This window comes from Oncorhynchus clarkii, chromosome 4, assembly GCF_045791955.1.
Source record: "Oncorhynchus clarkii lewisi isolate Uvic-CL-2024 chromosome 4, UVic_Ocla_1.0, whole genome shotgun sequence".
NCBI lineage: Eukaryota > Metazoa > Chordata > Actinopteri > Salmoniformes > Salmonidae > Oncorhynchus > Oncorhynchus clarkii.
Window position 1 is genome coordinate 70,511,717 of NC_092150.1, and position 24,947 is coordinate 70,536,663.

The window sequence follows — 24,947 nt, forward strand, 5'->3', positions numbered from 1 at the left end:
ACTCTGTCACTTACTCTCCAAAATGTTACACTGTTACAACAGCATGTATTGTATATCATCGCCTCCTGATATTTTGGTATATTTGTGAGTGAACGCCTCTCATATGGGCTAAAGTATGTTCCTGGTTTATAATGCTATTGCACTGTACTTAACTTGACTGGGATTCTTCTCTCTCTCTCTCTCTCTCTCTCTCTCTCAGAGGGTAGAGGTCCCTATGATGTTGAGTCACCTGAGGCAGCAGAGAATGCTCATGGTCCAGACCATCTCCCAGTACAAGTTTGTTTACCAGGTCCTTATCCAGTTCCTCAAAAACTCCCGCCTCATCTAAACCCTCACCTCTGACCTTGTCCCACATGAGCTGACACAAGGGCAATGGAATACTGGTGCCGCAAATAACCCTCCTCCCCGCAGTCCTAGAGGGCTGGGTAAGTGTGAGTAGCATGGTGATGGCCTCACTCAGCCCTCTGGTATGGTAGGAGTTTCTGACATATTGCTTACATCTATCTAGTCCTATCAAATGTTTTCAGATTTGAACACAGCCAGGGACAACTAATATATCCTAACAGTAATTATACAGTGTGTATATTTCAGACCTCCAAATTTAATCTGAAAAGTGACCTACTATTCAGTCTGTCTCTCTTCTTTATCTTGGAGAGTGAGGCTTTTCCGTTGTATTAGTGATGGCCTCTCTGTCCTATGTCTTGTCAATGGAGAAACCTGAGAGAGATACAGACCAGACTAGCATTCTAGATGTTAGTGTTTAAAGTCACATGCTAAATGATGAGTGTTGGTCGTTTCTTACCTGAGTTTAAACCAGGTAAACCCAGGAGACAATTATCTCAGCATTTTCACATTTATTCCTTTAAAACAAATGCTAATTGAATAACTTTTTGGAATATGGTTCCCCATATTAATAATGGCATTTCAAATGTAAGGCTAATGCACCCTTGTTAATCAAATTGAACTGAAATCTAGGAAAAGGTTCATGACATGGCATTGTTTTTCATTGAATATAATGCAGAGCTGAGAAACTGTCATTTTGTCCACTAAATTAGATGATAAAGCTAACGTTACATAAATGTTTTTTCAGGTGCCACTTAGAAAATTAAAAAAAACAGGACATGGCACTGTTGGTTGTTATTTCAAGTGTTGTAGAATCATATGTTTTTCTAAGCTGTCAGAAACCTTTCTAAATCTATGGTGAGGCAGACAATTGTAAGATACAGTGAAGACTTGTCTCAACATTTCAATATTTAATATTGTTGTATTTTTTTTATTTTTGACTTTTATTTATTTATCCTAACACCATCCTCATATTTTTCCTGAATGTGGCTCATTGGAGTGCATGTTGACAGTCGGATGATCTTTGCAAATAGTTCTGTGGACATTTGAGTAGGATGTGTCTAAAATTGTCATTGCCCTTCAAGTATTCCACTCTCCACTCACCTACTTCCAGATATCTCAAATTCCTCATTGTCTTGACTGGTAGTACATCTATTGTTCTTTTTCATCCTCAGCCAACTTTTCATGTACATTACAGTATGTCCATTTACAGAGGCATGTCAAATACATATATGTTTATCCCAGACATTTCCATTGTGATTATCTCCTGTGTTCTCTCCCAAGTAGTTTGACATATTGTAGGCATTGCTTTGCCTTTCTTTTCATGAGTCTAATGTACAACGCCCAAAGGTATTTTAGTTCTAGATCCTACATGTGTGTAGCCCCAGATGCCAGTATGTCTCTGCTCTAGTTGGCTAAAGCAGACTGACACTCAGGCTGCTGAATGTTATGTAGGCCCCAGTGTGTCACACTGTGCCACTCTACAGAGGGGTCCATGAAAGTTCATGTGGAATAGAGAAGTTTGTGTTCTGATATGGTGGCAGTGAGCCACATCCAGAAGGACAGATAGAGCTGATCCCTAAGACGGAGGACAGCGCAGGGATGGGCTACCCGGATGTTTGTTTCCATAGGGAGGGACTGGTAGAGACCAATCAGATTCAGAGCTATAGATCTACAGTTTGGCAAACTTCCATCTTGGCACCAAAGTTTCCATTTAGATTTGGTCTATTTGATATAATGTTATTGTCTCTTGGTGCCAATATAGTGTCCAATGTGTTTTTTAAGTTTGCCAAACGGTATATCAATGGCTCTGAATTGATGTTATAAATCTATTTTGATATTATAGACCAGCTAGATATGATCTGTTTTAGACCGTATATTTATCGACCAACGTGGGTTGTGTCTAGGGTTACAAAATTCCGGGAACTCAATAAATTCCCTGGTTTTCCAGAAATCATGGTTGGAGGATTTCCTGCTTATTCCCTCCTTATTCTGTGGATTTCTGGAAAACCAGGGAATTTATTGAAAGTCCCAGGAATTTTGCAACCCTAGTTGTGTCCCAAAAAGGTTTCAGTGACCAACCAGTCAAAGCCTCAATGGCTGCCATTTGTTTTTGTATAACTGTCAAATCTATCCCTGTAAGGATCTTAGGGCTCAATTCATTCTGTATCGCTGAAGCTCTACAGATGGCGTGATTGAAATTCAATTTCCGATTGAGCCGAAATCTGCAGCGTTTACCGTGAATGCAGTCTCCTCTAAAGCAGGAAAATTGCCATTAAATTTCAATCACGCAGTAATGCTGAACATCCGCACTACAAATTGAATCCAGCCGTTAGTGTTCCTATGTGCCTAAACCCAGCTATGGCTGCATCCTCCATAATCTGTGTTGTGTTGTTTTTCTATATCTGTGAGAGTTGTGATGCAAAGCCAGCCATGTCTAAATGAATGTGTGTATACCGGGCATGCCAGAAACATTTCTACAAATGTTTAGATTTTTTTTGACTTGGTACCCTTAAAATACCGTAAGATAATGAACTATGCATGCTTTTTTTTAATATTCCAATGTATATACCTATACTCAAGATACGTATATACGCTTTATGTTCTCTTGACATATGAGTGTTCTATTGCATTCTCTTCTGTTTGTGAGTATTTTCCCACATTGCATTCATGTTAATGTGTTATTTTCCATTTCATGTTTCTGGCATAATTCCTGAGAAACTTTCAATATATGTCGTGTATATATGTTTTGTATATGCTTTTGCCAGTGCATCAAGTCTTTTTTTCCCTCCTACTCCCAGTTATGTATGAAGCTGTCATACTTGCTTATTATGCAATAAAGCATTATTTTCTCTACATGCCTGTTCTTGCCGAGGACATTTCTGTACAGTAACTATGACATTGTTTATGTGATTTTAAAATCCTCCGTTGCTAACAGACATGTGTTTTCTCCTCTCACACCATTTGAAATGGTAGTTAACACCAACCAACCACACACAGCGTAAGAACACGGGGCGACGTGCTAATGTTTTCTAACCGCCCTCCATTGTGACAGGGTCACTTTCACCAGCGTTCTTTAGACCCACCACGACAAAGCAGCGGTCACCACCCAGGCAACGGCTCATCTCATTGGCTAAGAATAACTTTGTTGACACGCAGAGCCCGCCCACATGTAAACAATTGGTGAAAGACCACAAACAGCTGAGATGTCTATTTAATGGCAATTCTGTGGATGATCTATTCTCATAAAACGCGTATCAAACAGTTTGACAGAAATCAAAAATCTGCTCAGTACAAAGGTATTCCGTATTTAATAACTGCACTCGTAGTCAAGACCTCAAATGTATAAAATATTTTAACCACATAATTAAATAGATGATATCTCCATGACTTTACCATTCTCCTCCTAATGTGCTTTAAAACCAAGGAGAAGGGAAAGTGCCATACACTGTAGCCCTTTGTGTGTGAGAGAGAGACAAAGAGAGACTTCATTTCTGTTACTCCCAGTGTGTGAGGTCACGTTGTTTATTTCTGCATCTCGATCTCTTTACGAAGCTCTATCAGATACTGATGATCCTTCCCATGAGCCACCTCCATTATGGCCATCGCCTGGACGCACGCACACACACAAAGAGAAGAGTTTAACGGTCTGCTATGTCTTTCACTCAAATTGACAGATTCAATAGAAGCATATATGTTCATATCTCTCACTACATGTTATAACAAGTAGCCGCTATGGAAATGGAACTAACAGGCTTCTAGTAATGTTACCTTCTTCAGGGCGTCGATGCCAGATAACTTTCTCTCCAGGCCCAGGTACAGACGGCCCAACTTCAGATACATGGAGGCCACATTCATGGAGTAGGGAGGGTACAGTATGCTAGAGAGGTCAAGAAAAGGTATATGGTTACTATACAGCCATCAGCTGACCTAGACAGGTAAGAATCATCACGGTACAAACCTGGGGAGATAAACATTACAGCTATACTGTATCAATTTGACAGGTGAGGAAACGGATCATAACCTAAAGGGTTCTAGGTGAAAATGGATCAGTTTCTGTAGGGTTCTAGGTGTTTGTATGGATCAGTCCTTTAAGGGTTCTATGTGTATGTATGGATCAGTACTTGAAGGGTTCTATGTGTATGTATGGATCAGTCCCTGAAGGGTTCTAGGTGTATGTATGGATCAGTCCTTTAAGGGTTCTAGGTGTCTGTATGGATCAGTACATGTAGGGTTCTTGGTGTATGTATGGATCAGTACTTGAAGGGTTCTAGGTGTAAGTATGGATTATTCCTTGAAGGGTTCTATTTGTATGTATGGATCAGTCTTTGAAGGGTTCTAGGTGTATGTATGGATTAGTACGTCAAGGGTTCTAGGTGTAAGTATGGATTATTCCCTGAAGGGTTCTATGTATATGTATGGATCAGTACCTGTAGGGTTTGAGGACCTTCTCTCCATAGCGGATGGCTTCGTCCCAATCCCCCATGTAGAGACACACTCCCATGGCCTGGTACATCATGTGCAGCATGTACACGTTGGAGTCCTCAAACACCTCACCCATCTTGTCCAGGCTCAGCTGGCACATCTCCATCAGCTCTCCAGGGGGTGCTCAAGAGTCAAGGTCAAGACTCAATTTACAGAATCAGGAACTTAGCCAGTGAAACTGTAAGCCAACTTCCACGCTGTAGATATTTGAGCTGTTGGGCAGAAATTAAAACCTATAATATAAGACACTTATTTGCATCTCTAAACTCGTCCACTTTAACCCAGATTGAGAGGCTACATGGAGAGAAGGACCACAAAGGATATTTTTCTGATGTTTTTCTGCTATTTGTTTGGCAGAACGGAACTCTTTGATGGTGTTCCTAGCGTAGCGCATCATGCTACTGATCTCCTCCGGTCCTGGAGGCTTGTTTCTCTTACGCACCTTCAGCTTCAACTTGTCCTAAAACAATTAACATTTGGGTTTAAAATCTTAATTATTATATTATTCAAATATGAATATTCAAGGTTTAGGAAGTAACTGATGATCATACATCAATCAGCCTCTTACTTTAGATTTGGTTTTACACTCTTTGCAGTCGCAGGTGAAATAGTAGGCGTCTCTCAACCTCTCATTTCTGTCTGCTGTAGGGTAGAGGAGGTCTATGTAGCTGGTGAACACCTGGGAACACACACAATACATGTATAAACATTCACCATTTAAGTTACTATTCATACAAGTCGTATATTGAGATCAGTGAGATCTATTTCATATCGGCTCAGCTTTTTTGATCAGCAGTCCTCAGAACAGGTTTTAAAATAACCCTGCAGAGCTGTTTATTCAGCTGCTGCTGTGTCTGCTCCTTCTCGTCCTCCCTCCCTTCATCTTCTGAGACGCCACTAAGCCACACACTCCACTATCTACAGTATGTTCCTCAAAAGCCTCCTTGCCAAGATGAGAGACACAGACGAGACTACTGCAAGCCACCTATGACCTAACTTCCTGTCACCTGTCTACAACCAACCCCGGTCATGACAAGGTTCATTCCCACTATGCACTTCTCTGACTCAGCAGCGTACTAGCAATTCAATACATGACACTGTTGCCCACTTCTACCTGCCCCTTCCCTTAACCCCTCAATACTCTCCCCCTTCCTACCTGAAACATTGAACCTTGACACCAACCCACCACTGCCTTCCAACAGCTGTCCCCATCCTTACCTCTTCCCCAGGGGTCATGTCCTGCACAGCCCGGACCTCGGCCACATTCCCCTTGTACGTCACTATGACGTTAGGGCAGCAACTGTGGTTTACCAGGGCCACACTGAGAGAGACAGAAAAGGAGATAGATGGGGGGTGAGCATGGGAACAAAGAGGGAGAGAAATGGGAAATAAATGGGAGACAGAGAGAAGGGGAAAAATACGGAAGAGAGATGCTAATAACATCGCCATAGGAACGACAAACACTCCCAGAGGGAACAACTTCATCATAACTGTTTACATGTATTTTTTTGTGTTAACATTCACTATATAGACTATACTGAGGTCACAGAGGCCTCTCTTTTTGGTTAGCGGTCTAGTTTACCCAGATGCGAATAAAATAAACTCTCTCATAGCTAGCCAGCTGTGCCATGGCACTGGCCCACTCATCAAAGGGAGTGGGATATTATTTCTTCCAATGCCTTAAGAGTATGCGCTTAGCTGTTGTGGTGGCCAGGATAAGCCATCTCTTTTCAAAGGAAACATACAGTAGGCCTCTCTTAAATGTGTCGGGCCCTAAATAGTGAGCTAGGCATGGGCCTATGGAGAGAACGAAGGACTGAAAAGAACTACCACAGGCTGAGTGGGCAAATACAGACACTTTACTACACACTCACTATCCAAGGAGATTTATAACCAAACAGCCCGTGTGTGCGTGACACCATTTTCAAATTGCCCACCACCACAGAAGGGAGTTTCCTTTTTATGCAGGTCTAGGATTCGCTTTCCCTTGTGTGTGTGTGTGTGTGTGTGTGTGTGTGTGTGTGTGTGTGTGTGTGTGTGTGTGTGTGTGTGTGTGTGTGTGTGTGTGTGTGTGTGTGTGTGTGTATTCTTACTCAGGGTAGACTGCTGAGCCCATTTTCGACAACTCCTCATCCTCCACTGTGAAGCCATTACAATTGACCTGGAAGACAGAATATAGGGAAGGAGTCCCAGAATGGGTACAGACCTACAATAAGACAGAAACTAGAGGGATACTGAGGTGATATGAAAGACAATAGTTTTTCTTTGTAATTAAAACTGCAGAGAAAATGTGAGGGTGTGTGTGTTTTACCTGTGAGAAAAGTGTGAGGAGGGCTGTTTTGCTGGGGAAGTCCAGGTTTTTGGAGTAGAACTGGTGCAGGCTGGCTATGTCTCCCTCGTTCATCTCCCTCTTCTCAATGTCTACATCGTCTATGTCTGAGAGACACAATGAAGGAGGGATGGATAGAAGGAGAGAGACAGAGAGAAACTCACTTAAAGATTGTGTAAAATATTACAAATGATGGTGTCTCCACAAACCTTATTGTCGAAGAGATGTATGAATAAAGTTGGATATAAACTTCTGCTGCTCTTACTGCTCTGGACTCCCTGAGAGGGTCTTTCCTTCCATGCTAATCCTTGTGGGCTCCCTGAGAGGGTCTTTCCTTCCATGCTAATCCTTGGACAACTGCAAAGAGCTTCCAATCAAGAGTCCCTCCCAAACCATTCATATTTTGAAAGTTTATTTCACTAGGAAAGTCAGTTAAGAACAAATTCTTATTTTCAATGACGGCCTAGGAACAGCGGGTTAACTGCCTTGTTCAGGGTCAGAACGACAGATTTTTACCTTGTCAGCTCGGGGATTCGATCTTGTAACCTTTCAGTTACAAGTCCAATGCTCTAATTAATTGTATGTTCAATGTATGTAAAGCTGCTGTGCATTCAGGATGAATGGATTTATTCTATAAGGGGGACATTCGTTGGGAGGCTCTAGTAAAGGCCTGGTAGAGGAGAGTGTCGGGTAACATTTCTCACTAATGTATAAATAGAGAGGGCCAGCTTGACAACACTACTCTGTCTCTCTGAAGACTAGGTTTGAAGATAAGATGTTGTTCAAAAGCAAACAGTATTAGGGCCAAAAACATGGGATGAATGACAATTACACTAGATTACATTATACTGTACATACAGTATATTGTAGCGACCTAAACCCAACACCTAACAACCTTCTCATTAGTTTTGGATCTCTAGGCTTAACAGCTAAGGGGTTGGGTTGACAGTCACTGGACCCGGATTCGGGTCCCGATCGGGGCCACACCCCAGATTTGCTACATTGGTGGTACTGAACGTGACACAAAGTAAAGGAAGATGCAACGATAGTGTAATGAATTCGGAACCCCCCCCCCCCCCCCCGAATTCATTACACTATCGTTGCATCTTCCTTTACTTTGTGTCACGTTCAGTACCATGATGAAAGAGATGTATGTCTCTCACACAGAACGACAGTAAGCAGACAACACAATGGAACACTCAGTGTATTGACTCATTCTCTCTGTGGGTGTTTTGTTAGTACGTGATTCCAGCTCTCCAATCAGCAGCAGCTTCTCTGATGTACTCCTGTCTTTCTGGGCTTTCTGCAGAAACAGACAAGAGACAGTTGAGTTAACACCCTCTGTCTGCCAAAATAAGCATCCCAAAACAACGAGCAGCACTAACAACACAGATACCATACAGACCTTAAGCTTTTACTGCAGTGGTCTAAATCAGGATCACACAGAGTGTTTCTTGGTAGTCTTAAACAAATCTACTTTGAAACACCTCACACACATGGTTATGGGCTTAAAAAAGAAGACACCTGTACCATGTCAGATATAGAGTTAAAATGTATTACATTGAGTTTGCATCCCAATATGACACTTTAAATACATCACAGAAGACTGAAACATAACAAAACCATTTGACATAAGAAAAAAAGTGATTTTGGCGTTTATTAATTATGAAATTAGGCAGCCACTACTCTTCCTGGGGTCCGGCAAAACTAAGGCAGTTATACAATTTGAAAAATATTACAGTAAATTCTGTAATGAATTTATAACAAACTAAGTGTGTGCCCTCAGGCCCATACTCTATGTTGCTTCATAGTCCTCGCTGTTACATAAGATATATTTTTATATATTTTTTAAATCTTATTCTACTGCTTGTATTAGTTACCTGATGTGGAAAAGTTTCATGTAGTCATGGCTCGATCTAGTACTGTGCACCTCCCATAGTCTGTTCTGGACTTGGGGACTGTGTGCTAGTCGTTTAAACAAAGCTCACTGCTTTCAACATGTCAATACCTCTCTCAAATACCAGTAGTGATGAAGTAAATCTCTCCTCTACTTTGAGCCAAGAGAGATTTACATGCATATTACTAATGTTTGCTCTCTGTGTACAACCAAGGGCCAGCTGTGCTGCCCTGTTCTGAGCCATTTACAATTTCCCTAAGTGTCACAACTCCTACCGAAGGGGGCTCCCTTTCCTGTTCGGGTGGCGCTCGGCGGTCGTCGTCACCGGCCTATTAGCTGCCACCTTTTTTCCCCTTTTCTGTTTATTGGTTTCACCTGTGTTTGGTTTAGGCTGATTGGTTGGGCTTTATTTACCAGCCGGCCCACCTGCTGGCTGTGCGGGATTATTCGATGTACATGTGTACACGTCTGTGTGTCACGGTTGTCCGTGTGTTTGGGTTTTTTGCTGGACTGTTTAAGTCCCCCGTGTTTGGGGCATTTGTTTTGGTTGGCGTATGTTCACCGTTGTGGTGCATTAAAAGAACACCCTCTGTGTTCTGTTAGACAGGTAACTCTTTATCCACAATATAGCAGGGGGTGTAAAGCCATAACACATACGTTTTCCATCAGCAGACTATGGTCGAAAAGGTCAAAAGACGCACTGAAGTCTAACCAAACAGCCCCTAAAATATTTGTATTACCAATTTCTCTGAGACAATCATCACTCATTTGTGTAAGTGCTGTGTTTGTTGAATGTCCTTCCTTATAAGCGTGCTGAAAGTCTGTTGTCAATTTGTTTACTGTAAAATAGCATTGTATCTGGTCAAACACTCCAAAACTTTACTAAGGATTGGTAACAGGCTGATTGGTCAGCTATTTGAGCCAGTAAAGGGGGCTTTGCTTCCCTCCAGGTCTGAGAGCCCTTAGGCATAAATTGAAGATATGGCAAATAGGAGTGGCAATATCGTCCATTCCTCAGTAATTTTCCATTCCATTTGTTGCTGGCATGTCATGCCTAAGTTTGCTAATATTGCCAATGAAAAAATCATTGAAGTAGTTGGCAATATCAGTTGGTTTTGTAATGAATGAGCCATCTGATTCAATGAATGATGGAACTGAGATAGCCTTTTTCCCCAAAATGTAATTGAAGGTGCTCCAAAGCTTTTTACTATCATTCTTTCAGTGTAGTTTCTTCTTCTTTTTACTCAGTTTAGTCACATGATTTCTCAAATTGCAATATGCTTGCCAATCTGTTGTGTAGCCAGACTTATTTGTCATTCCTTTAGCCTCGTCCTTCTCAATCATGCCATTTGTAAAAAATTCCTCATCAATTCATGTGGGATTTAACCGTCCTTTTCTTTCTCTTCTTAATGTGTGCATGCTTATTAGTAATTGGAATAAGCAATTTCATAAATGTGTCAAGTGCAATGTCTGTTTACTCCTCATTACACACCACGGACTAACAAATATGTTTTACATCAACAACATTGGAATCACTACAAAAACGTATTGTACGACCTCTTACAATCTTCGGCAAAATCATTCGCAAGGAGATTCCTGCAAAAAGGTTGTCCTAGATATGGCTACTATATTGTGATCACTACATCCGATGGATCTGGATACTGCTCATCATCACACTGGTAGAGTTACTGGTAGTGACTGTGGAATAGAGCTACTTCTCTCTCTCACCTGTTTGGCGATTATCCTAGCCACCAGTCGGACGGACTCAGACGGACACCAGTTCTCCCCGTACGCTATCATGGCCCCACACTCCAGCTTGTGCATGGCCCAATCCCCTTTCTGAGGAACACACACAGGAGTTATGTTTAAGAATGTTGGACCACTAAAGGTGTCCATTTGATACCACCACTGTATAATTTGTGCTAGCCTCCACTCATACTCCGTTTGATGTCATTGAGTGATTGGATGGAGCGTGCTAAAGAGATATAGTCAGACAGCATGCAACTCCACAGACTTTGGATCATATTACCCCCTACATATTTGCCCCTCTATTACAAGCTACCTCCCCGTCTCCAATTACATTTACATTTTAGTCAATTAGCGGAAACTCTTATCCATAGCGACTTGCATTCATCTTGAGATAGATAGGTGGGACAACCACATATCACAGTCATAGTAAGTACGGCAAAGTCAATGCTAGTTGGGGGGGGGGGGGGGGGGGGGGTTCTGTGGGATATTTAAGATACTCTTTGAAGAGGTAGGGTTTCAGAAGTACACCCCCATTACTCATGCCCGACAGAAAATATCTCCGACCACATTAAGCCACAATTCGAAACAACCAGTCTTTAGGGATGACCCTAACCCAAACTATATGCTTTCCCCTAACCCTGCTGATATAGTATATCCTCTACCCCCTTAACTACCCACTCCAAAACTAACTCCACTACCAAAGCCCCATCCATGCCCTCAGCCATTCCTGGAACTATAGGCATTCTGCCTACAGGATATTAGTGACACATTATCTGCCCTCTAATATAAAACACACAGGACTTCACATTCAGAACTGAGAGTATACAGTATACACACTGATGCTGGAAGATAATGCAATGTTAGGTACTTGTCTATAGCTGTATGCATGTACAGTACCAGTCAAAAGTTTGGAGACACCTACTCATTCAAGGGATTTTTTTTAAAACTATTATCTACACTGTAGAATAGTAGTGAAGATATCACAACTATGAAAAAACACATATGGAATTATGTAGTAACCAAAAAAGTGTTAAATAAATCAAAGTATATGTTATATTTGAGATTCTTTAAAGGTTATTTTCCTTTGCCTTTATGACAGCTTTGCACACTCTTGGCATTCTCCCAACCAGCTTCATGAGGAATTTACCTGGAATGCATTACAATTAACAGGTGTGCCTTAAAAAAAAGTTAATTTGTGGAACTTCTTTCCTTCTTAATGCGTTTGAGCCAATCAGTTGTGTTGTGACAAGGTAGGGGTGGTATACAGAAGACAGCCCTATTTGGTAAAAGACCAAGTCCATATTATGGCAAGAACAGCACAAGCAAAGAGAAATGACAGTCCATCATTACTTTAAGACATGATGCTCAGTCAATCCTGAAAATTTCAAGAACTTTTAAAGTTTCTTCAAGTGCATTCGCAAAAACCATCAAGCGCCATGATGAAACTGGCTCTCATGAGGACCGCCACAGGAAAGGAAGACCCAGAGTTACCTCTGCTGCAGAGGATAAGTTCATTAGAGTTAAAAGCACCTCAGATTTCAGCCCAAATAAATGCTCCAAAGTTCAAGTAACAGACATCTCAACATCAACTGTTCAGAAGAGACTGCATGAATCAGGCCTTCATGGTCTAATTGCTGCAGAGAAACCACTACTAAAGGACACCAATAATAAGAAGAAGCTTGCTTGGGCCAAGAAACAATAGCAATGGACATTGGAAAGATTTCCATCTGTCTTTTGGTCTGATGAGTCCAATCTTAAGATTTGTAGTTCCAACCGCCATGTCTTTGTGAGACGCAGAGTAGGTGAACGCATGTGTGGTTCCCACGGTGACGCATGGAGGAAGAGGTGTGATGTTTGGGGGTGCTTTGCTGGTGACACCGTCTGTGATTTATTTAGAACTCAAGGCACACTTAACCAGCATGGCTACCACAGCATTCTGCAGTGATACGCCATCCCATCTGATTTGCGCTTAGTGGGACTATCATTTGTTTTTCAAAAGGATAATGACCCAAAACACACCTCCAGGCTGTGTAAGGGCTATTTGACCAAGAAGGAGAGTGATGGAGTGCTGCATCAGATGACCTGGCCTCCACAATCACCCAACCTCAACCCAATTGAGATGGTTTGCAATGAGTTGGACCTCAGAGTGAAGGAAAAGCAGCCAAGTCCTTCAAGACTGTTGGAAAAGCATTCCAGGTGAAGCTGGTTGAGAGAATGTCAAGAGTGTGCAAAGCTGTCATCAAAGCAAAGGGTGGCTACTTTGAAGAATCTAAAATCCAAAATATATTTTGATTTGTTTAACACTTTTTTGGTTACTACATGATTCCATATGTGTTATTTCATAGTTGAGGTCTTCACTATTATTCTACAACGTGGTAAATAGTAAAAATAAAGAAAAACCCTTGAATGAGTAGGTGTGTCCAAACTTTGACTTGTACTGTATGTACGTGCAATGTCATCACCACCATCATCATGTCTTACCTGGCATTTCACATTGCAATACAACGCTTTTTTGCACTTCCCGCATTTTGCCAAGCCCTCCTTCCTATGGGTGACAAGACAATGGGTTAGTGGGGAATGAGTACTAAAACATCCATAGCTTCTAGTCACATTTTCACCTAATACTGTTACAAACAGGGCATTACAGCCAGGTAAATACTGCTTCACAGAGCCCAGTGGTATGCTATCATGACACAGTTTAGCAGCCACTGCCAAACATAGTAAGGAGTCAATTCCATTTCAATTAACTTCCTTTATTGACTGAGTTGAAATGGATTTGGCCCCAACCCTGAATATGGTTCCTGATGAACATGGCATACACAACTGCTGTAGATACACACACATGACATGTATGGCTGAGACATGCCAGTCTGTAGTTGATCTTCACAGTCACATTTTGAGTGCCGGTTCAAAGAGAGAAAAAGGCAAGACAACTGGTGTCTTCATCACTGTGTGTTGTGTGTATCTGTCTGTGTGTGTTGTCAGTTTTACGGAGCAACCCATTCCTCCTGAGGTGGGGGCAGGAGTTGTTAATGGGGTTTCTCCCGACCTAACCGAGGGGGACTGTAGCCTTTGAAACATTCTGGGGTATTAATAGATGTGCCCTTTGAGTTGGACCAGCTGCCATTTCAGACACAGAGAACAAGAACAGTAGAAAACACCAAACACGCCACTGATACTGCAGGGAGTCTATGGAGCTGGGAGTCAAGACCTCCCGTTGCAGTGGGTTGTAGGCTATCTAGTTCCTTTAGGGTTATGGCTAAAGACTGAACCATTGGTCTCAAGATGAACTTACTAATCCCGCAGGTGTTGTCTACAGCCAAAAAGGGGTTGCAACTTCCAAACGGTTATTTTTTACTCTCCTTTTTGACTAAAGAGCAGCATCGTCAATCCATCTATTGCATAATAGTGACAGACTACATTACAGCAATTAAAGCAGCTGGATATCTCAAATGTCTCATGTATGAGAGAAGAGATAAAAAATCAATAAAAACTTGCTACAGATGTAGGATCTTAATTTTAATTTTAATTTTTCTGCACAGCAGGAAATGCAAACTTGCAGTGTAGTCGAGGTTTAAAAAAGCTACTAAAGTTTGTAATTTAAACTTTAAAATATCAGACTTGATTTGCCCTAGTAAAAAAACTGATCAACCCCTAGAAAAAATTTCCATTAATTATAATCTACACTACCGTTCAAAGGTTTGGGGTCACTTAGACATGTCCTTGTTTTCCATGAAAACATACATGAAATGTGTAGGACTTATAGTGAAGACGTTGACATGGTTATAAATAATGATTTTTAATTGAAATAATAATTGCGTCCTTCAAACTTTGCTTTCGTCACACACGGTATATAGATTTTTTTCTATTCTGTTAATGACTGTATGTTAGTTTATCCCATGTGTAACTCAGTGTTGTTGTTTGTGTCGCATTGCTTTATCTTGGCCAGGTCGCAGTTGTAAATGAGAACTTGTTCTCAACTGGCCTACCTGGTTAAAAAAACTTTTTTTAATGTTTAATATTCCACTTGCAGCAATTACAGCCTTGCAGACCTTTGGCATTCTAGTTGTCAATGTGTTGAGGTAAGAGATTTCACCCCATGCTTCCTGAAGCACCTCCCACAAGTTGGATTGGCTTGATGGGCACTTCTTACGGTCAAGCAGCTCCCACAACAGCTCAATAGCGTTGAGATCCGGTGATTGTGCTGGCCACTCCATTACAGACAGAATACCAGCCGACTGCTTCTTCCCTAAATAGTTATTGCATAGTTTGGAGCTGTGCTTTGTTTCATTGTCCTGTTGTAGGAGGAAATTGGCTCCAATTAAGCACAGTACACAGGGTATGGCATGGCGTTGCAAAATGTGATAGCCTTCCTTCTTCAAGATCCCTTTTACCCTGTACAAATCTCCCACTTTACAACTACCAAAGCACCCCCAGACCATCACATTGCCTCCACCTTGCTTGACAGATGACGTCAAGCACTCCTCCAGCATCTTTTCATTTTTACTGCGTCTCACGAATGTTCTTCTTTCTGATCTGAACACCTCAAACTTAGATTTGTCTGTCCATAATACTTTTTTCCAATCTTCCTCTGTCCATTGTCTGTGTTCTTTTGCCAATCTTAATCTTTTCTTTTTATTAGCCAGTCTGAGATATGGCTTTTTCTTTGCAAGTCTGACTAGAAGGCCAGCATCCCAGAGTCGCCTTTTCACTGTTGATGTTAAGACGGGGACTTCTGTTTCTCAAACTAGACACTCTAATGTCCTCTTGCTCAGTTGTGCACCGGGGCCTCCCACTCCTCTTTCTATTCTGGTTAGAGACAGTTAGTACTGTTCTGTGAAGGGAGGAGTACACAGCGTTGTACGAGCTCTTCAGTTTCTTGGCAATTTCTCACGTTAATTTCTCAGAAAAAGAATAAACTGATGAGTTTCAGAAGAAAGTTATTTGTTTCTGGCCATTTTGAGCCTGTAATCGAACCCACAAATGCTGATGCTCCAGATAATCAACTAGTCTAAAGAAGGCCAGTTTTATTGCTTCTTTAAATCAGAACAACAGTTTTCAGCTGTGCTAACATAATTGCAAAAGGGTTTTCTAATGATCAATTAGCCTTTTAAAATTATAAACTTGGATTAGCTAACACAACGTGCCATTGGAACACAGGAGTGATGGTTGCTGATAATGGGCCTCTGTACGCCTACGTAGATATTCCATTAAAAAATCTGCCATTTCCAACTACAGTAGTCATTTACAACATTAACAATGTCTACACTGTATTTCTGATCAATTTTATGTTATTTTAATGGCCAAACATGTGCTTTTATTTAAAAAACAAGGACATTTCTAAGTGACCCCAAACTTTTGAAGGGTAGTGTATATCCTCCTTGTTAATATGCATTGACTTCCCATTCGCCAGTCTCTAATCAACTATCTGCTCCTGTTGCGCCTGTTATGCACAGCAGGTGTCTTCTTCAGTACGTGTCTTCTTAATTTGTTTGTACCGCACTGATGAAGGCATAAGGCTGAAACATACGCCCTGTTCCATTTTATATATATATATATATATATATATATATATATATATATAGCACCTTCCACTTGTGAGAGTACTTTTTCAACTCTACAGATATTTTCTCTCCCACGCACCGGCCACCTTTCATTTTAGCCTGAGCGCAAACCCTCATACTGGCTTTCCCCATTAATTATAATCTACATTCACATTTCCTATTGCTGCAGGATTATTTTCCTGCTGTAGCAAACTGGCACAAATTAAGGGAAAGGTTCACCCATTTTGGATGTTAAATTATTGTTGTGCATGCCTAAGTGATGTTTTATCGATTCCCTGGGTAATTTCATGTGTTCATGTGTATCTCAGTTACTGACATTCAAGCAGGCAGAAATCAATGACGTATGACGTAGCAATGTGATAAAATTGCTCTCACCACACTGGAAGTTAATAGGAATATGACTTTTAGATCGTGAAAACGTCTATAATACATGTCAGATTTCAATACTGTCCGATGTCATAACTCGGGAGGATGTCTTCTCTCAAATGAGAAATGTATCATATTTTTGCGATATTCCTACCTCGAGAAATTTGTAATTCACATTGTCATGCTGCAGCACACGGTTGCTAAATTAATAATTTTTCAATTTTTTTATCATCACGCAATCCCTTCTCAAAGTCCGTATATGTGTTGAGAAGCGTGCCTATTTTTCTCTAAAGTACATCATGTCACAATTCCAAAGCTATGCGATATTATAGATAGCAAGTTCGTCATCTCATATCTCAGAAAATATTTGTAATGTTGTACTTCTTGTTGATGAGATTCGTGCTAATGTTGGGTTTTTGAGCTAGCGCCCAATAGACTCCCATTCACTCCTTGAAGGAGAGCGCTCTTTGTCCCAGAATCGCCCAGAATGCACCGTATGGCCCACTGATGTAGCATGGGCAACGTTTCCCATCTCCTCAAAAAGTATATGTGCCAATTGTAAATGTTTGATTCCACTCTGTGAGGCACATCAATCTGCAGGTTGAACATGATGAGATTGTAGACTAATAAATTGATAGGTGATTTTACAACTAACTAGATACTTTACCAGCTGATATTGTCTTTGATATTATTGTGTGTAGCTATGTTTGCTAGCTAGCTAGCTACCTAGCCAGCCCATAAAGAGAGCATTGCATTGTGGATTTTGTAGTCAACTTGAGCTGCAACAGATTTCCACAACGATCTTTCACGTTGCTACCAACATTATAACCCCCAAATGACATATTTCTTCACAAAAAATATTGTTCTCACATATTAGTGTTATTTAACACCAGATAATTAAAGGAATGAGTGGATTTGGTGGGTTTTTCCTTTAAGATCCTACATCTATAGCATTTACAAAGAGATGTCTTGTCTTCCTGCAGTGAAACATCTCTTTTTTTATTTTTCTCAGATAGAAGCACAAAAGTTTACTTGAACTTTTATACTTGTCTCTAAAAAGGACAGGGATAAGAGAAAAGGTTAAGGTTTAATGAATAGCACACAGTATATTCTCCTTTGAAAAGTCTCTCTTGATAAAATGAACAGACACTTTGGCATTTCAGAAAGAGAACATGATACAGATCTAAGAGCATAACAACATAAGACATACGCTACATATGAGAACCAAAGGCAAAGGGGTTCTTATCCCATAAATAAATGGTGCCCTTCATGACAGATGCTGATCATACAGCAATATAATAGAGAATGCAAATGCAAATCATCCAAATATAGCAGTAATCTGTAAGAACAAATTGTTCTTCATGTGACTTCTAGGAGAGGTTATTTTCTGCCAAGTAATTAAATGAAGTGAACCACCACCAAATGCATAAACAAGGACACAGGTCAGTAGTTCAGCTCACAAGGGCACATTTTTAATTGCACAGAAAGAGAACTGAACTGTTAGAATAATTGAATAGGCATTCATATTTGCTATGTTATCCATTAAGGGTGAGCATTTAAAAAGGTCTCACGCATGTATTTACTACTAGGCTATTGCAAAGACAAGCAGCCAGCCCCGGAGAAACGGTCACAAAGACAGAGACAAGCAGCCAGCCCCGGAGAAACTGTCACAAAGACAGAGACAAGCAGCCAGCCCCAGAGAAACTGTCACAAAGACAGAGACAAGCAGCCAGCCCCGGAGAAACTGTCACAAAGACAAAGACAAGCAGCCAGCCCCGGAGAAACTGTCACAAAGACAGAGGCAAGCAGCGAGCCCCGGAGAAACTGTCACAAAGACAGAGACAAGCAGCCAGCCCCGGAGAAACTGTCACAAAGACAGAGACAAGCAGCCAGCCCCGGAGAAACTGTCACAAAGACAAAGACAAGCAGCCAGCCCCGGAGAAACTGTCACAAAGACAGAGACAAGCAGCCAGCCCCGGAGAAACTGTCACAAAGACAAAGACAAGCAGCTAGCCCCAGAGAAGCTGTCACAAAGACAAAGAGAAGCAGCCAGCCCCAGAGAAGCTGTCACAAAGACAAAGACAAGCAGCCAGCCCCAGAGAAACTGTCACAAAGACAGAGACAAGCAGCCAGCCCCAGAGAAACTGTCACAAAGACAGAGACAAGCAGCCAGCCCCAGAGAAGCTGTCACAAAGACAGAGACAAGCAGCCAGACCCAGAGAAACTGTCACAAAGACAGAGACAAGCAGCCAGCCCCAGAGAAACTGTCACAAAGACAAAGACAAGCAGCCAGCCCCAGAGAAACTGTCACAAAGACAAAAACAAGTAGCCAGCCCCAGAGAAGCTGTCACAAAGACAAAGACAAGCAGCCAGCCCCAGAGAAGCTGTCACAAAGACAAAAACAAGTAGCCAGCCCCAGAGAAACTGTCAAAGACAAAGACATTTTCTGCCTTCGGGACGATGGAATGATCCCTCTCGACGGGAAAAAAGAAGGATTGGAGAAAGAGAAGATAGTATCTAGATCTTTCAAGGTGTTGACTGGGGATAAATTGGTTGAATCAACGTTGTTTCCATGTAATTCCAACCAAAAAATGCAATGTGATAACGTAGAATCAACGCGGAGAAGAAGAAAAAAAGAGTCGTAAGAGAATGTCGTATTTTTTTCACCCAACATTTAACTTAAATCCAATGAGATGGTGAAATGTTTTGTTTATTTCACGTTGAATTCACGTAAGTTGAGAACTCAACCAAATATAGATCAAAACTAGACGTTGAACTGGCATCTGTGCTTAGTGTGCAGGTGATCTTGCAGATGACAGCACATCTGTACTTACGGGGACCTCACCTCAGGACTACTCCAGTTTCAGGTGTATAGAAAGAGTGTGTGCTGCAACATAGAGTGTCTGTTAAAATAATAAATTAAAATTGACATTAATATGTGTGTATCTAGAAATCGCAATGAAATTATGAACACAGCACCCCCTACCTCCAAGAAACTGACTTGATTTGAATGACAAAGTTGACTGACAAATATATCCCAAAACTCTTAGAAATCTTAGAAAGTTCCCATCTTGAAATATGTCAGATCATGTAGCTGTTTGTTAACCACCCATTTGATTAAAAGCTGTTATTTTACTGTACTACAATTTGTGAATGATAATTCTCTTAAGTGTTGCCACATGGACCAGTTATGTGGAATAGGCCTACAGAAAAACAAGCCCCTCCACTGCAAGCATACAGAAATAGATTTTATAGATTGGGCCTGTCATTCCAAATAGTGCCTCTATTTTTGCCTCTATTTTACCTCGTAGTGGTCACGAAGGACGGAGGATGTGGGCAGTTCTAGTTCTATTTCACCTTATAAGCGCTCGCTCAGGCTGCACAACATTTTTACCTCAGAATTGCTCTCCAATCATGGTGTTTTTGACGGTGACAACCTGCTGACTACCTGCTGCTTCAGAGGACCGAAAAGACTGGAAAGAGAACACTATTTCTTTACCATATATTTGTCTTCATATAAGAACATATTGTTAAATAAGAATAAATAATTTAAGATGTTTTTAGAATGACGTTGCTAGCTACTGTACTTATTTACCTTAACCTGCATACTCAGCTAGCCAACTACAGTAGCTGTCTAAGCAGGCTGTGACTCAGAGGGGGACACATTTTGCCCGGGGGACATTATTTGTCATGACAGCCCCATCATGACAAACTAGAGCACAAACTGTTCTGGAAAAGAGCCCTGGCCACGCTACAAGCTCATTATTGTGGTAGTAGGAGAGCAGGGCATCAATGAATGGACCATACAGTGCCTTGCGAAAGTATTCGGCCCCCTTGAACTTTGCGACCTTTTGCCACATTTCAGGCTTCAAACATAAAGATATAAAACTGTATTTTTTTGTGAAGAATCAACAACAAGTGGGACACAATCATGAAGTGGAACGACATTTATTGGATATTTCAAACTTTTTTAACAAATCAAAAACTGAAAAATTGGGCGTGCAAAATTATTCAGCCCCTTTACTTTCAGTGCAGCAAACTCTCTCCAGAAGTTCAGTGAGGATCTCTGAATGATCCAATGTTGACCTAAATGACTAATGATGATAAATACAATCCACCTGTGTGTAATCAAGTCTCCATATAAATGCACCTGCACTGTGATAGTCTCAGAGGTCCGTTAAAAGCGCAGAGAGCATCATGAAGAACAAGGAACACACCAGGCAGGGCCGAGATACTGTTGTGAAGAAGTTTAAAGCCGGATTTGGATACAAAAAGATTTCCCAAGCTTTAAACATCCCAAGGAGCACTGTGCAAGCGATAATATTGAAATGGAAGGAGTATCAGACCACTGCAAATCTACCAAGACCTGGCCGTCCCTCTAAACTTTCAGCTCATACAAGGAGAAGACTGATCAGAGATGCAGCCAAGAGGCCCATGATCACTCTGGATGAACTGCAGAGATCTACAGCTGAGGTGGGAGACTCTGTCCATAGGACAACAATCAGTCGTATATTGCACAAATCTGGCCTTTATGGAAGAGTGGCAAGAAGAAAGCCATTTCTTAAAGATATCCATAAAAAGTGTTGTTTAAAGTTTGCCACAAGCCACCTGGGAGACACACCAAACATGTGGAAGAAGGTGCTCTGGTCAGATGAAACCAAAATTGAACTTTTTGGCAACAATGCAAAACGTTATGTTTGGCGTAAAAGCAACACAGCTGAACACACCATCCCCACTGTCAAACATGGTGGTGGCAGCATCATGGTTTGGGCCTGCTTTTCTTCAGCAGGGACAGGGAAGATGGTTAAAATTGATGGGAAGATGGATAGAGCCAAATACAGGACCATTCTGGAAGAAAACCTGATGGAGTCTGCAAAAGACCTGAGACTGGGACGGAGATTTGTCTTCCAACAAGACAATGATCCAAAATATAAAGCAAAATCTACAATGGAATGGTTCAAAAATAAACATATCCAGGTGTTAGAATGGCCAAGTCAAAGTCCAGACCTGAATCCAATCGAGAATCTGTGGAAAGAACTGAAAACTGCTGTTCACAAATGCTCTCCATCCAACCTCACTGAGCTTGAGCTGTTTTGCAAGGAGGAATGGGAAAAAATGTCAGTCTCTCGATGTGCAAAACTGATAGAGACATACCCCAAGCGACTTACAGCTGTAATCGCAGCAAAAGGTGGCGCTACAAAGTATTAACTTAAGGGGGATGAATAATTTTGCACGCCCAATTTTTCAGTTTTTGATTTGTTAAAAAAGTTTGAAATATCCAATAAATGTCGTTCCACTTCATGATTGTGTCCCACTTGTTGTTGATTCTTCACAAAAAAATACAGTTTTATATCTTTATGTTTGAAACCTGAAATGTGGCAAAAGGTCGCATAGTTCAAGGGGGCCGAATACTTTCGCAAGGCACTGTATATGAAGAGTTTAATTCAAAAACCCAATAAATCCATTGTCAGAAATGTTGGTAAATGAGCTTTTATTGTTGAAATAAATTATGAAAGAGAGATGTGATTTTTTTTTACTATATAATCATGGCATGGGGTTGTTCAATGACAGACATGTACTTGTTTAAACTGTATCACTTGTTGGTTTCATTTCAGACAGGCAAATAATCATGTTTTTTTGCTAAATGATAATGTTTTACACAGTGAAATGTAACAACTATCTACGTTTGTTATAAAGAAATGCACAATCAATACATATGTGCCATCAATTATAAAAATATATACTTAGTAATGTGAGATCTGTATGTAAAACATTTACATTTGACATTTTCGTAATTCAGCAGATGCTCTTATCCTGTGCGACTTTGCGACTGTGTTGTCATGTTTTGCTGCCTTGTTATGTTGTTGTCTTAGGTCTCTCTTTATGTAGTGTTGTGTCAACTGGAGTGATCTTTGGCAAATGGAGGCAAGCAACATCAGCTTCATCATAAGAGCTGTTTATGATGTGCTTCCATCACCAAAAAACCTACATCAATGGTATGACGAGGACCCGACCTGCCCTCTCTGCCCAGCTCCAGCGACTCTCAGGCATATAATGACAGGTTGCAAGACCAGCCTCTCACAAGGCCGCTACACCTGGAGGCACAATCAGGTCCTCAAGAGCCTGGCTGCAGCACTTGAGACCAAGAAGAGTGCAACCAATTCATTACCTCCAAAAACAAGCAATCTCGTCAAAACAACAACATTCATCCGGGAGGGACAGAAAAGGCATCCTCCTACGAAGTGAGAAACTGGACACCTAGCCATGGCCCGGGACTGGAAGATGCTTGTCGATATTGGCCAACAACTCATTTTTCCACCTGAGATTGCTTCTACCAACCTTAGGCCAGACATGGTACTCTGGTCCCCTTCATGAAAGGCTGTGTACATCATACAGCTCACAGTCCTGTGGGAAAACTCTGTTGAAGAGGCCTACGAGCGTAAGAAACTGCTTTACACAGAGTTGGCAGCAGACGCAACTCAGCGTGGCTGGAATGCAAAAGTCTGGCCAGTTGAAGTGGGATGCAGAGGATTAGTGGCTTCTTCCACCATCAGGTTGCTGAAAGAACTTGGAATCCATGGACAGGCTCTGCGGCAGACCGTCAGAGCAGTTTCTCAAGCAGCTGAAAGAGGCAGCCAGTGGATCTGGTTCAAACGGAAGGACCCTTGCTGGGCTATAAATTCATGACCCCCCACCCCCACCTGAGAACCCAATTCAGATCCCTCCAACTTGAGGAGAGCATATGAGGTATGCGGTCAGCTGTAGGGCTGGCTCAGGGAAGAGGACGCCCCTGCCTTGCATAGTCCCGTGGGACATCTTAATTGGGCATCGGACACAAGCTAAGGCTTGATCACCCTTTGGCTGGCCACCTTTGATGAGGGTGTTTAGTGATTACAGGCCGAAACACCCACTGATTCGAAGGCACACTACTGAGGATGTGTCCCATAATTGACATCTTAACCCAGTCTAAGAAATAAACCTCCCATGCCACACTGTCAACATCACGGCAAATCTCATGTGAGTGCATTCCATCTATTGGCACAATGGACAGTTTTTAACATCTCGTCCCGTGTTTTATGATTCTCTCTTGTTGTGATGTGTGTTTTTTCCTGTATTTATACTGTATTTCTTTTTATATGTTTTTAATCCCAGGCCTCCGTCCCCGCAGGAGGCCTTTTACCTTTTGGTAGGCCGTCATTGTAAATAAGAATATGTTCTTAACTGACTTGCCTAGTTAAATAAAAGGTTCAATAAAATAAATAATACTTACAGTAAGTGCATTCATATTTAGATAGCTAGGTGAGACAACCACATACAGTATCAATGTCAAATATACAGGATACGAAACATTCCATTGCAGCCGAACAACGGACATAAAGCATTTGCCACAAAAAACAACATTTTCATACACATCTAAAATCGATGAAACAAAAATCTGAGAACAGCAATATTTTACACACATAAAGGTACCCATAAGCAATCATTTCTGATATTAAAAAAACACAAGTATTACTGGATATAGTGTTTTGGAAATAAACTATTCATATTCAGAGTAGTGTAAGCCAATACTGTCAGTCTGAATATATGGCAAATACTCATTAGAAGGCTATGATATATAAATCAATCCTGATATCACAGATCTAAGGCAGAAACAGTGGGGCATGTCGACCTGGGTGGATATGTGATTCAGATGTAGGATCTAAATCTTATCACTCTTTTGTTGCTGAGAATGTTCCTGCACAGTAGTGTGTTTGACTTGTAGTACGTCTGAGTTCTAAAAAGGATTCTAAAGTTTGTCATTTCAACTTTGAATTTTCAGACTTGATTTGCCATAACGACAAATGTATCAACCCCTTCATTATAATCCACATAATAATTCACATTTCCTGATACTGCGGGATTATTTTCCTGCTATAGCAAACTGTCTCAAACTAAGAGCTGACATCTTTATGTAAGGGTGTTGTATTTGTATTTATTAGGGATCTCAATTAGCTGCTGCCAAGGCAGAAGCTACTCTCCCTGGGGTCCAAACACATTAAGGCACTTACTGTACATCACACATCAAACAAAATATAAAACAGTACATCATATAACATTATTACACCACTACATATCTACAATATAAAATGTATACCACTATACAATAGTCGATTGTTTGGTCGACAGGCTGTTGGTTGACAAAGATTTTTTTAGTCGATCAGTAGCAATTTTTTTT

General features: G+C 41.1%; 2 protein-coding genes across 3 annotated transcripts in view; one reads left to right on the top strand and one right to left on the bottom strand.

Annotated features, from left to right (window-relative positions):
* The window catches only part of LOC139407212 (tyrosine-protein phosphatase non-receptor type 14-like), a 107,273-nt gene extending 104,073 nt beyond the window's left edge, over positions 1 to 3,200 (top strand). For both annotated transcript variants that reach the window (XM_071150779.1, XM_071150777.1), the window contains exon 19: positions 200 to 3,200. In XM_071150779.1, the coding sequence (XP_071006880.1) occupies positions 200 to 328 (129 nt within the window). In that variant the 3' untranslated portion in view covers positions 329 to 3,200. The remainder of the gene's footprint in view (positions 1 to 199) is intronic.
* LOC139407213 (N-lysine methyltransferase SMYD2-A-like) overlaps positions 3,188 to 24,947 on the bottom strand; it is a 28,334-nt gene continuing 6,574 nt past the window's right edge. The window contains exons 2-12 of the mRNA XM_071150780.1: positions 13,284 to 13,347; positions 10,782 to 10,892; positions 8,399 to 8,459; positions 7,139 to 7,263; positions 6,921 to 6,988; positions 6,046 to 6,148; positions 5,396 to 5,506; positions 5,152 to 5,287; positions 4,773 to 4,947; positions 4,114 to 4,222; positions 3,188 to 3,951 (exon numbers count right to left, since the gene is read on the bottom strand). Of these exons, the coding sequence (XP_071006881.1) occupies positions 3,868 to 3,951; positions 4,114 to 4,222; positions 4,773 to 4,947; positions 5,152 to 5,287; positions 5,396 to 5,506; positions 6,046 to 6,148; positions 6,921 to 6,988; positions 7,139 to 7,263; positions 8,399 to 8,459; positions 10,782 to 10,892; positions 13,284 to 13,347 (1,147 nt within the window). The 3' untranslated portion in view covers positions 3,188 to 3,867. The remainder of the gene's footprint in view (positions 3,952 to 4,113; positions 4,223 to 4,772; positions 4,948 to 5,151; positions 5,288 to 5,395; positions 5,507 to 6,045; positions 6,149 to 6,920; positions 6,989 to 7,138; positions 7,264 to 8,398; positions 8,460 to 10,781; positions 10,893 to 13,283; positions 13,348 to 24,947) is intronic.